General features: G+C 37.4%; 1 protein-coding gene across 1 annotated transcript in view; it reads right to left on the reverse strand.

Moving 5' to 3' along the window:
• USH2A (usherin) overlaps window positions 1-15,974 on the reverse strand; it is a gene marked incomplete at its 5' end in the record, with an annotated part of 372,289 nt that overhangs the window by 334,841 nt on the left and 21,474 nt on the right. The window contains 4 exons of the mRNA XM_083856830.1: window positions 1,865-2,049; window positions 3,322-3,616; window positions 5,900-5,963; window positions 7,157-7,292. Of these exons, the coding sequence (XP_083712956.1) occupies window positions 1,865-2,049; window positions 3,322-3,616; window positions 5,900-5,963; window positions 7,157-7,292 (680 nt within the window). The remainder of the gene's footprint in view (window positions 1-1,864; window positions 2,050-3,321; window positions 3,617-5,899; window positions 5,964-7,156; window positions 7,293-15,974) is intronic.

Genomic DNA, 15,974 nt, shown 5'->3' on the forward strand with positions numbered 1-15,974 from the left:
CTGATGGCAACTAGATAAGCAGGTCATCAAGATTTTAGGGCAACTATGTGCAGTTTCTCAGGAAAACAAAGGAGATTCTAAAATAAGGGTCAGCCAATATTCAGACTAAGCAAAAATTCAAGCCTCTGATAAGGGGATAAAGGACAGTGAGCAACTCCTAACTTACACAGGTGGTACAGGATGGAGAAACAAAAACCTTAATCACTTTCATTTCCTAAAGGACACAAAAAAGAGTCCATTTAGTACTAGCATGTGATCACCAAAACAAGAACCATCAGTTTATGGTAAGGATGTCAAAATCAAGGTCATTTGTCTTCCATGTAAACCAAGGGAGTCCTGGATAGGCCACAGGACACCGGTATCTGAATCCTGGAAAGACAATCTGGACATGTCTTGGCAGTTACAAGTTTGTGGGTATGAGAGAAAGACAGAGAAACAAGTTTTGTTTCACAATAAAATCCTCCAGGGAACTCTGTTACACTGCTGACATAAATTTGGAGCTTTGTTTCAACAGTAACTCCTCTCTGAGCACACAGAATATTCACCAATATATGTCTTATCATTTAAAGCTTTCTGTACATTAGCTGTACTCAAAAATTATTCATTCATATCACTTCCTATCACCATTTACATTTAATTGAAGGGGAGAAACTGTGCTGCTTAGAAAACATTTACGGAAACAGTCCATATTTGACTTCTCAGTTCTTTTTAAAAATTATAGAAATACATAGTTTTGGGCTGAAAGTGGTGTTGCACCTCACTCGGGTTATTTATCCAAAAACACTTGTCTTAAGACATTTTCCTTCTCCTCTACCCTCTGCTTCAAAAGATCAGCAATAAAGCTCAGTTTCCTTTGCTGAAAAGTGGTGTAACTCAAATGACCTTATGCTCCTCTCCTCAGAATTCTGAACTCCTGGAGAACAAAGATGCTGACACTTGAAAAGTCTTAGAAAGGTAGCAAAACTGAGGAAAAAAAAATACAGTGCCTACAGCACCTGGTAATGTATTTTCTCACTGATTTCCAACCAAGTACTAAACAAGCCTAATACTGATTGGCATCTGAACTCAGGCAAGAGATAACGCAGTTGAATACATGTAGTGGTATAAGTTCAATTATATATGTGTGTGTGCACATACACACATGTGTATGTGTGTAATAAGTTAACATATTAACTGCTACATACGTTATACGCTGTATTTATGAAATGCACATTTTATATATTACATAGTTTTAAAATTCCACATGTTAATTGACAGTAAAAGGGCTTGCAACATATTTCTAAATGGTAATAATCCTTCTTGCCCCTCTTCCAATAGTTTTCCAAGCTTCTTGCTTGGAAAGATGAGAAAGCTTCATGATACCATTTTCAACCCATTTCTTCCATGTGTTGCACAACACTAGCAGGGTTGAATGACTGGCTTTTGTACTTCAGTCTGGCCTCTTTCCTAAGCTTCAGAAAAAGTTGCCCTCCCAGAGATCAGAAGGTAGACTTTCACATTCACTGGTGTTTAGAACAACATATTATATCAGTACCTTCCTCCACTGATCCTCCCAGTGTTCTGCAATTCTACTGACAATAGCAATCAAAACACCAACATGTAGCATTTTGAAACTCTACCTCAAAAATAACAGAGGAGTCCATTAACTCACACTCATAAATTATTAAATCTGATAAAAATGACAGAAGACTTTGGTAATCTTGAGTTGAAAGGTCATGTTTAGGATCTTTTATATATTCAGCAGTCCATAACAAATGAGCATACCAAATTACAAGATTCTATCTCATTGGGACATAGCAATGAATTGTGTCAGGATGGTACCTGGTCAAAGCATCTGTATTATCCAGATAATACCCACTCATACCTTTGCATCTGGAGACAGTTGACAGAGTCTGGTTTTTCCAGAAACCCATTGTTCTCCATTTCAAAAACACTGCAATTCCTAGCAAAATATTGCCAGTCTTCCCATTCTAGATCATCTCTTTTTCTCCTTTCAATTTTTATTGCTTCAGGGAGTGGGCTAAAGAACTGCAGTATAATATAGAATACCTACAAGAAGATAACAAACTTATGAACTGATATTAATGGCCAAGTTGTAAAACAATGAGAATTTAAACCTTTTTTTTTATATAACTATACAGTCTGCTTTACCACTCACAGACAGAAGCAGCCATATTTCACCCCACATATTCTCAACTAAAGCCAAAGAACCTTTTTTGTTGAACAAGCTCTTTGATCTTTCAGAGGCTATCACACAACTACTGAACTATTGCATCAGAACTTTACTTTTTCTCAAAGACTGTTTGAAAATGCACTGCAAAGTCAGGTCCCAGATTTGTTAGAGCAATGTTGTTTTGGTGAAAATGGAAGTTCTAATTCTGTTTATGTTGCCAAGCATTTGACGAGTTGTTTTCTGATAGTTTTGGGTTTTTTAATTCTCCATAATGTTAGCTCAAAATCTCATCAAATGTCTGTGTTGTTTCAAAGAGCACTTCCTGCAGCAAACTGCTTAAACAGAAATGTGTGTGTCAAATAAGCAAAAGCCAAGAATTTCACATAGATTTGATATCACTTTTAACAACTAATGTTTACATATGTAGCCAAACCCTGTCATCACATTCTCTCCCTATCCATCACTAACTTAAAAAAAAAAAAAAAAAAAAAAAAAAAAAAAAAAAAAAAAAAAAAAAACAGGCCAGCAAGAATAAACAGATGCAGCCCCACTTCTGATATGTCCCTCTTTTCAAGACATCCTGATATTCTTCAACAGACTAGTGGAGGGTTAGGAGCAATATGGCCTCTTCAGTAACTATGCCTGCTTGTCATTTTGTCCTTTCATATTCCTTAGGAGGCTAATCTATCACCTCCAGAACATCTACAAGCAAAAAAAACACACTCTAATACGCCAATGTGCTTTTGATACATTAAATTTCATTTGCCTGCAGTCAGTTTTCTACCAGTAAGTACGAAACCAGCACCTTAAGTTTTAACAGAAATAAAAATTAAAGTTGAAATTTAGAAAAGTGGAGTTAAAAGACAACAATCAGTTTCTAAATATTGGCGCCTTCACACAGAATATCTACTCTTGTATATCTACTCTAGATTATTGCTTGTTAAAACAGGCACATCAAAAGAGAATGCCAAGTCATTTGGTTGCCTTTTGCACTGTTATATGCCAATAAAGGAAATTTTCTTCCTGGTCCTCTAAGGTTAACATTTTAAAGCATAAGGTTTGAATATCCTCAAAATTTCCATGCAATATCTACAAAAATAATATTTTAGTTTTGTTTTAATAAATGGCAAACGGCATCTTCCCATTACCTGATACTGTCCATTTTGTAAATCTATTGTGATTGAAACACCACGATCCAGACCTGCAGTATTAGCAAACACAGATGAAATCCAGGTGGTCCCAATGTCATTATCATTGATGTAGTAGAGAGGATGGCCTTCTGCATCCAGCCTCAGCACCCTGTCATTAGTGGTATCATCTGCACCATTAGGGATGCAGTACCTCTGTATCAAAGGGTGTACTCGGGGATGACTTCCAGGACAGCGGCACTCAGACTGGGTATGAAGGTGAGGGAATTTTCCAGAGAATACCTCCAAAATGTCTCTGTCACAGCATAGAGAATACTAATTACATACATGACAAAAAGAACAAATGTCACTTTGTGCATCTAGGCTCACAGATTAAACAAAATTCCGTTTAGATCATAGTAGAAGCCCTAAACTCCTGATTTAAGCTCATAAAAATGGGGCACTCAGCTAGGAGTGAAGCCTCCCCCCAAGGTCTCTACATTATCAATGATAGAAATAGGCATCTTCAGAAAATATCTGTGAAGAAGCACTCTGGAGCTCCTTTCATTGTTCCATGTACATGGAGTTCTTCAGACACAGGGCACCAGGGGAAATGAGTTCTTTGGTGGGATGTCTAAAGCTAGATAGGATGAAACCTGCCAGATATATGAGGAGAAAAACATTTTGTTGCAGCATCATGTCTGACCCCAATCAGCAGTCTGGATCCTGTTCTTAAACAGTGTTAATATACTGCCTGTAACCACAGTAAAGTTCAATGTTTGCACTCAAATCCTCCCAGAAGACCAGCTTGAACAATATCATATTGTGCCTTAGGAAACCCGGACAGCAATATTTTCACTTTTAACTAATTTTAATGAAAATGCCCATTTTTCTAACTGCAATCAACCTAGCCACGTCAAATCATTGAGATACTTCAGTACCCTCTGACATCAGCAACTGAAATAGATATGAAGGTAGGTAGGCAGGCAAACAAGTAGATGTATGGATGACATGGACAGTTCTTTACCTGCTCATCACTGGTACAAAGGAAGGACTTTGTCAGTCTAGAAGAGATTGAATTTTTATATATAAACCTTGTTACTTTTCCCATTTTCCTACTTTATCAGTGAGAACACAATTTTGTGTGCTTATTAAGCAAATAAATACTTGCTAGGCTGTCACTACAACTTTCATGGAACCCAGTTACAGGACTTTTTACATATGCATAGCCTTAAATTAATTGGTATGCAGGCAAGGCTTTCCTTCCTAGTTTATCCCAGACAAACATTTTGGACCAAGTTATTTGTGGATATAAAACCAAATCTAGAAAGACATCAGTAGGTCAAAACAGTCTGTAAAATACCTTAATTTTCAATTGTTAAGCTTTATTCATTTCACTGACCTAAATTGTAGTTCAAAAGATTTGACAAGCATTGCTTTGAGAAATACAACCAACACGATTTTCATAAAACTTGGAATTCAGATTCACATTAATACTTCCAATTCACAGGAGCTCAGTTCATCATAATGTCCTGTAGACAGCTGAGCTCCAAGGAAACTGCTCTACATCTTATTGAAAGACTATCATTACGTAGCCTGAAGGTCTGCAGTCCCCAGTGTCATTGTGTGCAGCTTCCCCAGAAGCACCAGGGAGACAAATAGGACCTGACTACTTCTGGCCAGCCTGAAACGACTGGATTAATCCAGCATGAGTTGGATAACAAAGGTAACATCTCTTTGTAATGTGTTAGGAAGGGAGGCTGGAGGGCAACAGAAATTGCAGTGGCAACAGTAATTTGGCCTCGGGAACAGGAGAAGTCAAAGCAATTGCCCAGGGCTCTGTGGGCTAAGTCATTGGTGGCTTATGGTGACAATCTCATCTGGAGAGCAAGGGACAATGGCACCTTGGGGCAGGGGAGCATCAAGAATACCCAACATGGATACTGTGGGGAAGTGAAACCAGAGGAAAGCAACTACTAAGCACAGGGAGCCAATTTTCCAGCCACAAAGCCAGCACACTAATCACTTGGAATGCCTGTCCTCCTCATCTGCATCACTGGTGAGTGGTCAACACCGGAATTGTCTGCTGTGCTCCCTTCCTCGCACTACAGTTTACACAGAGCTCGGAGGAAGCTTAGCAAGTCTTATCCACCAGGACTGAGCTTATCAGCACACACTATTATGACAGAATTATGATGAGTAGGTAACACCTAGACAGTTTATAAGCATTGAAATCTAGCAACTGGATCTACTCTCCACAGAATACATACTAAGTCAGGTTGTAGCAAGGACAAGGAGAGCACATATTTATTACAGAGTTTTGTTTCACTACATATATACTACATACACTACTACACACACCAAGCCTATTTAAGCAACAGTTCAAAAGTAAAACGCATTAAGTTGTTGACTTTATTTTAACTCAAGATTTTTTAGATTAAAGGTAATCTTTGAAATGAGGCTTAGGAAACTATATTGTCATAAGCAATTATCTAAAGGAAACATCTGAAAAGTACTACACTTTGGGAAATAAGCGTATTGTTATCTACACTTCCTTCTCACCACACTCTTTTTTGTTACAAAAATACAAGTTCTTTACCTGTTTGTAAGTGCCACTGGGTAAAATCGAAAATCTTGCATTCTTCCAACAAATTGCTCTAAACCTAAGGAAATATACCATAAATAATCTATTGAGCAGAAGGCAGCTTTGCACTGCATGACAGCACCTTTAATTCAGCACTCAGAAATCTCTCCTGCACAATTACCCCTCCTGAATGAAACCATCTTGGACCTAGACAAAACTATAGAGGGCAGTGACTTAATTTTTTTGATAAAAAAGAATGATTTATAATAACTTTATAAGAACATTTTGTACCTATCTCTTTTCTGATTAGAGAGGTGGCACAGGGATCGGCTCATTAGACAGAAGTAATGAGCCAGTCCATGTGCCACCTCTAATTAGAGAAGAGATACAGTAGGTACAACTGTACCGATCAATTTATACAATAAAGATAAAAAGCATTTTAAAATATTCCTTTCTTTTACATGATTATTAGCTGTCCAGCATTCAGAATCAAAATCACAACAAAATACATTTCCAAATACAAGCTTTAAGAAATGGGGTACAGAATACTCTCTTGCCCAAAGCCACAATAAAGCTATTTATGTGACATTTATTTAGAAGTTAACTTCAAATTGTGCATGTTCCTGAAGAGCAATAGTCAGTGTTCTTACACCTGCAGAGCTAAGAATTAGTGAAAAGCAACAAAACATGCCCCCCACCCTCCACACTGTTCTTCAATGATCATGTCATGATATAGTACATATAAAACTCTAGATGCAGATGAAGAGTAAAATTCTCAGGCATTACTAGAGGCTGAAATGTTTTCCATGAGTATTACCAGGTCTGCCATGGTTTACATGAGTATTGATAGAAAGGAAGAACATGGACAGCCAGAAACCTTTGGCTCTGTTCCTAACTCTGCAGAGAGAGGAGTGTAGTCTAGTGGCCATGCACAATTCCATTCTGAAACAGTTCCCTGTATTTACTCAGAAAGATTATGGGCAGAAATTAGTGGAATAAGTCACTTTATATACATGTTTTAGAGAATTCAGGAAAACTTACCTACATGCAGGAATACATAGATGTATGGTAGATGATCATAATTTATTCCATCTTCCAGCCAATCTTTTGAGAAAGCTAATTGAACAATAGGATTTTTTTTTTTTCTGCAGTAAGGTACTACTACTCAGCATATAGATAACCTAAAATTACTCACACACTTCTTTTAACCACATCATGCATATTTTATTTTGACTATTCCAGTGCATTCCAATAAAATACTTCTAGATTTACCTGTGAAGCTTTGTCCAATTTGCAGAGTACCATCAGCATCAGTATCTGCAACTGTTCCCATAAGAGTCCTTGAATCAAAAGGTGTGTTATCATCTTCCCAACCATTGAAGAAGAAACTAATTCGGCTGTGATGCACCTATAGAATCGATGTAAAGGGGAAAACACATGCTTTTATCATGCAATCACTTTGATTTCTCTACATTTTTTGTCTATCACAAATTAACTGATAAGATTACCTCTATTCGCTGTGTGTCTATTTTTTGTGCCTACTGAAAGCTGTTACCTCTTTTTCATTAATAGATCACCACTCAGATGCAGAGAGTATAAAATTTCCACAGGGGTTAAATCAAAGAAGGAACTACAGCCCAGGGATCTGGTGGAGATGGAAGGGAAGAGAAGAAGAGATGGGTGGGTGTGTTTCACGAGGTACAAGGCTGGTTACAGCTCCATCACCACTTGGGGCCATGGGCACATGTTACAGCTGTCACAGCTCTTCTCATACATCATTTCCAACAGGCCTCAAGGGGCTGCACACCATGCTCAGGATAACCAAACACGGGCCTCTAATACCCCCCAAAACACCTCCCTAACCCCAGCATGCTTCCTTCTACAAGGGCTGAAGGGAATGGTATAGGAACTGCCTACATCTGCTTTACACCCACTGGGTAATTCCCTTTCATCACGGGAACCCTTGGCTAGGAATATGCACTCAGCCAGCACCCCAGGGTACTGTTTTCTGCAAGTGCTCCCTTTCCTGCCAATTCATTTTAAATCTGAGCTAACATTCAAAGAAATACTTTATGGCATTCTCCCAGCTCCAAAAGGCACAAGATGCCGAGCTTTTACAAAGTTGGGGGGTTTTTGCATTAAAAATGCTTAGATTTAAGTTACCCAAAATTAGGAAAAGTTTAACAATATGGGAGTGTCTTTCAGCCTTACATTATATGAAATTCAACACTCTCATTTAAAAAAATCCAGGTCCACACAAAATGAAAACCAGAAGTATTGTGGCTATAGTCAGGTTCCCATTAATGAAGTTAATTAAAGAAACTAAGTTGGACTTACCAAAAACTTTTATTTCAGAAAGTTTATTTGCAAAAAAAAAAAAATTTAAATTACTCAGGTTTTAGCAATGTTTAGCTTGCATAGAGGTTTTTTCATGTTAGAACTTCGGAGGTTTAAAATTTTGAAACACCATTTTGCTGCTGCCAATTTACAGAGCATTATTTTTATTTTAATTTTGCAGATATGGATGCCTATGAATCATGTCTATCAAGGCCAATAAAACTAGAGCACTTTAGCCCATCTTGACAGTCATGCCAATCAAAAGAAAATAAACCTGGAGTTATTGCTTCCATAAGAACAATACATATATGAGGACATAGGAGGTTTGCAAGCCAGAATAATTTATTGCTAAAAAAAGGAAAGATAGAACTTATTTACCAGTTAACAAAATACCAAGTTGAAATCCACAATATAAGCACACACAATACTACTCTGACAATAAAATCTTTCAAATTTCAGACCAAGATAAATGGACACAATTATCTATAAATCTGAACTCAGATGATCAGCATCAGTGCCTTGGGCAACATGAGTCTATCAGCATTTTAAGAAAGAAAATATGAAATAAGATGGAGGGGTTCGTTTGGCCTTTATTTTTCTTCTTTTTTTTTTGCTTCACACAAGATTGTACAAATGCATTTTTCCTCCTTCAACTTTGCATTCAAACATACACATGCATGCTGAGCTTTATTGCCATTTCCAGATTCAGTCAATATTTCCCAAATTTAGACAGGAATATTTATTGCCCTTCCACTGATGGAAATTTGAAGGCTATTATCATAATTACTAAGCCTTGAGATCTGTTAAAAAAGTTATTGCATATGAGTTTCACTGCTCAAGATACATCTCTCCATTTTAAATTATCTTTTGTGTTGACACATCAATGACCTAAATACAACATTTTCTTTATTTAATTTTAATACAAAGCCCTCTAAACATCTGATGCCCTATTTGCAAGAGCCTAAGTATACGTATATATTGTGGTTACATTGCATTTTTTTTCTGCATCACATTTTTTACAGCCTGTTACTGTCATTTGGTGTTTGACTGTTATCATCATAAAAGATACAGGCTTTTCTACTTTGTTATTTGTAGCATTATCTCATGTTTTACAACATCTTTGCACAACATGCCTGCACATGAAATATATCTAGTGAAAAGTTCTCAGTGGTATTAATGCATAAAAAAGAATGTGGTTCCATCTCTACTGTCTTTACCCAGCCAAAAGCTGATGAACAGCCAATTTTCCTTTATCACATTAGCACAGCCATGAGGGAAACACATTTGTTCTAGTCAGCTACACTAAAGATACTATTACCAATCTAACATATACATGTTTTATATCAGCAGTATTCTCAGAGTATGAGGGAGCCAACAATATATTAACACTAGCATGACAGTTTATTTAAGAAAAGAAAATTGTCTCTGTAGAGGGACAGAAGTTAGAAATGTATGGCTAAAGCTCAGTGTCACTGGTCTAATAAAGGTAATAATTCTTAAGCTTTCTTTATAGCAGGTAACACTCCTGTGGCAGCTCTGTCATATCATTCAAATAAAAATGTTGCCTCTTACAAGTTTAAGAGTAGCTTTATTTTTAGTCAGATATGAAGCATGTTTCCGCTTTCCTGTTTCCACTGTAAAACATTTGTTAGGGGAATTCAGAAATGGGCACACTCACCCCCATCAGCCTCTTGAAAACTTACTGTCTCAGGCATGGCTTTATAGGACCTAATTCTGCCTCCCCCTGTGGCAAGCAGAGTGCTCACCTCCATACACCCCATACTAAAATCAGGGGGTCTATTTATGACTTAAGAGCAACAGAATCGGGCCCTAAGTAACCAGGTATTTTTACTTGTTGAAAATAGGTGACTAATGACAATTTTAAATCTCCCTCCCCCCTCCCCCACCACCAATCTCTTTGTATTAAATAGGATTTAGAATAGTTGGGTTTAATATAGCACATCCCCAAGGTAGCCCTAAGCACTTTACAATGCTGAATTGGATATCAGTAGTGCAGTGACTGTGTAAGGCAAAGGCAGCAGTCATTATGCATTTGGCAGTAGCTCAATGTAATGATCCCCCTGCTGGTTATTAAAGGGGGTATGAATATCTGACATGGGAGGAAAATGTAGGAGGGAAACCATGTGTGGTATAAAAAAATCCCAGTGGTTCTCCATTGTGGGAGGAGAGGAGGTCTCAAAGTTGGGTGTCAGTTTAGACTAAGCTAAATAAGGGGAAAGGCTGGCATTGAATGGGCTGTTGGATGTAGTTATTTCAGGTCTCCTGACCGTTAGTATTAAATTCCATACAACAGCACAGAACTAAAAGAACACTGTCCCTCATGACTAAGACAACAGGATTATTCCCCAATTGTCCCTATTAATAATGTTTAATAGGAATTTGCCCCAAGAGAGTAATAGGGGTAGGAAAGGTTGGCTTTGTGGTTGTGCAGAGGACAGAACCAGAAGCCTGGGACATCACCACTCTAATCCCAGCTCTGCAACCACCTCACACTCCTGTGCTTCCCCATCTGTCAGACAGAGCAAATCACCTCTCAAGGAGGTGGCAAGGATTAGTTACTAAGATCCATTTGCTCTGAAATTACATCAGCATCTGCCAACATAGAACCCTAAGACCAACTCCAAGCAATGGAAAATCCATTTGATGGTGAACGGAGGTGGTGAAAGATACCAATACTCTTTTCTCTAATAGCACTCTTGGTATGATCTGGAAGAGTTTCAAAGATGAGAGGTACTGGGCCAAAGAGCTGAGAGGCAAGTTCCTTCAATGCATCCCAAATTAAGCTTATGGTTCTCCAGCACAAGCAAATTGTGCATCAGAGACAGCAATACCAAATCAAGGCACTTCTTAGCCACAAAAGCTTCCCTGCCCTGTGGGTCACAGTACTGCAGAATCACAAAATCACAAATGAGCAAGATTGGAAGGGACCACAGTGGATCATGTGGTCCAACCTCCCTGTTCAAGTGGGGTCATTCCAGAGAACGTGTGGCACAGAATTGTGCCCATGTTATTGTTAATAAGTACAAGAAATATATTACAACTTTATTTTCTTACCTAAAGATCTGATCTTCAGATCCTACCCATGAAAACAAAACAATAATAAAATTTAACATGAATTTTGCCACTCAGTTTGGATCAGGGAGAAATGTCATGCAAACAAAAGCCACTATTTTCATATATTAAGTGCTAACAAAACTGCTAGCTTTGACTATATTGCAGTAATCTGTGTAGCAAAAAAGAAACATCACAGCCAAACACTTCAGAGCAGCTGCACTGGCTAAGGGGCTATGGCAAAAAGCAGAAGCTCCTTGACTGAAGAACACCATGGGTTCTTTCCTTCTCCTTTTTTTATAAGCCTTGTATTGTACTGATATTTATAGGTATAATGCATATCGGTATACCAATGGATAAATAAAGAAATAGTATAACCGACACAAGTAAAAAGTGTAATAGGTATCGTAAAAATATGTAGTAGTACAACAAAAACTAACAGTATGTTTTTTGAAGAAACCAAAAAAGCCTAATGTTCCTCATTATCAACACAGAGGCATTAGAGATTTCGATACCAAGTAAAAGACGTAGTTAAATTGACTCCACTTTTTTGAACTACAATGATGCTTTCAAAGCCAAAGCCAGTTTGGGGGAGTTCTGAGACCACAATCTACAAAGTTTTGGCTGTTACATAATAACACTCACATTTATTACCTTGCAATGTACATATATTATACCGGGCCCACTTAAGCAACATACACTTTCTTCACACGCATTAATCATCCTTTCACCAAAATGTCCTCTTACATACATATAAAAAGGCAACTGAGACAATTTTAGTCTCTTCCATGTGGAATTGAATTGCACCATTTCGGCCAAAATAAATGAAGTACTGAATCTTTCTTCAGTGATCACTATGATCTTGGTGCATTAGTAAGATTTTTCCATTAGAAGTTGATCCTAATATTAATACTACCCATACACCTCATGGAAAATGATTTCTAATAAATAAGATAGGAAGGAGAGACAGAGATAAGTATCCTTTATGTTCCATTTAAAAAAAAAATCCCTAAGAATCCCTACATGTATCACAGCAGAGCTAAAGATCACTAACCAGAGATCAAAGCTTCACTACCCTAAACGACACACAACCAACAGATGCAGTAGCTTCATTCCCAAATATTTTAATTTTCTAATTAGTATATGCTTCAAAGATACCTGTTTTTCAGTTAGTACAACCTTCTCCTTTATGTTATCTGTCCTGTTCCAATATTTATTGGTATGGGAAAGATTTATTAAAATATTAGAGATAAATTACAGGGAGTTATTTCAAGACAACAGTAATCTCTTCCACTGGTTGAATATACATTTTTTTACTCTTATTCATCATAGCTTCTAGTAACCACAAAATACAGTTTAATCTCAACATTTCCTTTCATTGTCTTATGTTCTAATAAGTGTCTGATCACAGTGTCTGGTAAGACAGATTAATAAACCAGAAGGATGGCTTCCCAGATTTGCAGGCCATAAATGAGGAGTTCCACAACAGATGGAACTCTGGCACCAAAAATGAAAGGAATAAAAAAAATCTTTTCCAGTCATGTAAGCCAAATGATACCAACCCTGGCCTACTTAGTTTTCCAGCCAACTTAGTGATGGCAAGAAATTCAACTGCAGCTCCAGCTCTTACACCTATTCAGAGCATCACACAAAATCTCAGGTGGCAGGGGCAGAACTGACCAACACAGATAAAACAAGAACCAAAAATGTATCTTCCAATACCAGGAAATTATTACATTCCAGTACACGTAATGGACACCACTGTTTTCAAATAAGATGAAAAAGGAGCAGCTCAGGGATCTATCATATATACCTGACAGTGAACAATGTTATTCCAAAAACCAGATATCTGCATACTAAAATTAAAAAAAAATTAATAATTTTTAAGTTAGAGATGTAAATTCAGCTAATTTGCAAGTACAAGTTTTTTAAATTTAAAACTTAATACAAATTAAAGACAATGTCAGTTTCTCAAATACAAGGAAAAAAAATCCTCCCCAAAATAACAGAACAAAAAATAAACTGGAAGAAAACTCAAACAAGTCTGTTTTTATTTTCCTTAAAATAAAAACTATTTGCACAGGAGGTGATTGCTCAGAATTAGAAATAATTATTATAAAGAAGATGATACACAATATGAAGAATTTTAAAATGTTTTATGGGAGGCAATTAGGTAGCTATACAATTTATCTGTAAGGCATTAAAAAAAGTGGGGTGGTGGGGGGGAGAAAAATTAAATTAATTTTCCAAATCAGCAAGCTAACAGGAATGACCCCTTCCTTTACTTGTCTTAAAAAGTAAAGCAACTCCAGAATTAACATAAATGATTTGCTTAATCATTCAGAAATAACAAGGAATCAGAGATGTGAGAACTCAGGGGGAGCTGCAACTCACCCAGCTCAAAAATTACTACACAACATACCATTACAATTGCTTACTGTTACTTAATTTGGTGCAGTTCTTATAAAAATTTCCAGCTAAACACACCTTGCTATCTGTTAAAATAATCAAGATTCAGAAAACTGGTTTTTTCCTTCTGAATGTATTGCAGATTTGTGTCAGGAACTTTCTCAATGAGTCCATTCTATAGAAACAGACAGTGTATTAACACATTTTCTCCCAAGGTGAGAAAACAGATTAAGGTTATGACCAAAATGACAGGCCTGTGGCTTCCTTGAATACTTTAATAGAGTCAACAAATCAACAGTGGTCACTGATGACAACAGAGGAAAGAAGACAATAGATGGAAGGAGGGGAATTAGTGATGCTGCTATAATGGTCTAATCAGAAACTTGAGCATAAAAATCTTTTTCACCTTCAACCTGTCTAAACATGCTCTTTTTGCCTGCTCATATAAAGATATACAGTATATTCTACCACTGGGGGACATGTGGGTTCATGTATTTCCTCTGCAAAAGCAGGAGAGAAACAGAAGTGTAACAGTTAATAAAAGCAAGAGTAAAGGGCTTTTGCATATCAAACAGACGAGATGCACACAGGTATGTACTTCAGTATTTTCTTGCATAATTGCAGATCTTGCTGAAGCTGCAATTACAAAGGCTTTCACACAGCTTTAATATTTCATAAATGATTTTCTGTAAAGAGGAAAGGTCAGTGATATGGACTTAAGCAAAAGAACTTTGGGGGAAAAAACAGGATGAAACCACTAGCATGAATCCAACCTTACTTTCAGCTGTCATTTAAGCAGAGCTAGTGACCAAAAACCACAATGGAGCATTTTTTTTTTTTTTTTTTTTTTTTTTTTTTTTTTAAATCTGAGCATCTGTGTCCCTAAATTGATCAATCAGAAATGGCAGACAACTTTCTGCCGTAATTCAACACCTTTCCTTACTGAATAAATTGCAGAATTTACATACCTTGAACACTCATTTTAAAGGCTCCTTCCCTAGACCCCTTTTTGCCTTATTCTCATTTTGCATTATTCTACTAATTTTTACTTCCTCTTTTCTGTCTGCTATATTTACATTTAGCTTTAAAAAGAACAACCAAGCAAAAAAGAAAAAACCAACAGCAACAAAAAACCCAAACAATGTGATAAACGCAGTGAATACAGGTGGGAGCAGATTTGGCCCCCCAAGTATTATTTCTCTCAAACATTATCACAAACAGGGAACAAAACAGTTTAAGCTGGGAAGGAGAGAGGCAGGCACTGATCTCTTCTCTCTGGTGATCAGTGATAACCCATGAGGGTGCACAGCATGAAGCCATGTCAGGGGAGATGTAGGCCAGACACTGGGACAAGGTTCACTGTCCAGAGGGTGGTTGGGCTCTGGAACACAATGCCCAGGGAAGTGGTCACAGCCCAAGGCTGACAGAGTTCAGTAAGTGTTTGGACAATGCCTTCAGGCACTCTTGGGGCTGGCGCTGTGCAGGGCTGGGAGCTGGGCTTCTATGATCTGAGTGGGTCTCTTCCAACTCAAAATATTCCATGATTCCATGACCCCAAAACTCCTCTATTCCTCCCAACCCTTCAGATTATCTATCAGCCACTTATAACTGCTTTAGAAAATAAAGAGGTTCCCACAGTTTAACCTCGGCAGGTGAGTCAGGATGCCACATCACCCTCAACCATCTTCTATTCCACACATGACTCACCAGCAGTAGTACAGAGCCTGCTCCTACAGTCCCATATGGCTTAGGTGTCCTTACAAAGTACAAAATGCAGCCTAACACAAATTTAAAACCTTAGCTGAATGGATAATTCAAGAATAAGAACTATCGCTGTGATAACATTATTGCTAGAGAAGTTTGGGCAGATGTTTTACATATATCAGTCTACTGTGGGCTTTTTTTTTTATTTTTCCCTCTCTCAGAAACAAAACTTACAACTTTAAAATAAATGAGTTAATTTTTAGTGTTTTGCACTTTGCATTTTTTTTTTTAATCTGGGATGAAAATTGAGACAACAGAAAGAACTTGGCAGATCTAAAGCTTGGCAAGAGATAATGAATTTATGTAGCAAACATATGAGAACAAGGATATGTCACGAGGAATTTGTCTATGAACTTGTTCTCAAACCGACCAAAAAAGACACTAATAACCATGTTAATAGGGACAGGGAGTTTGTGGGAGGGAGGGCTGTGAAAACTAAAGAATAATATCCAAGAGGACAAGCCAGCCAGACAATTTATCTGCATAACACTTGACAGACAAATGGCAC

Source organism: Zosterops lateralis, assembly GCF_965231275.1.
Source record: "Zosterops lateralis genome assembly, chromosome: 3".
NCBI lineage: Eukaryota > Metazoa > Chordata > Aves > Passeriformes > Zosteropidae > Zosterops > Zosterops lateralis.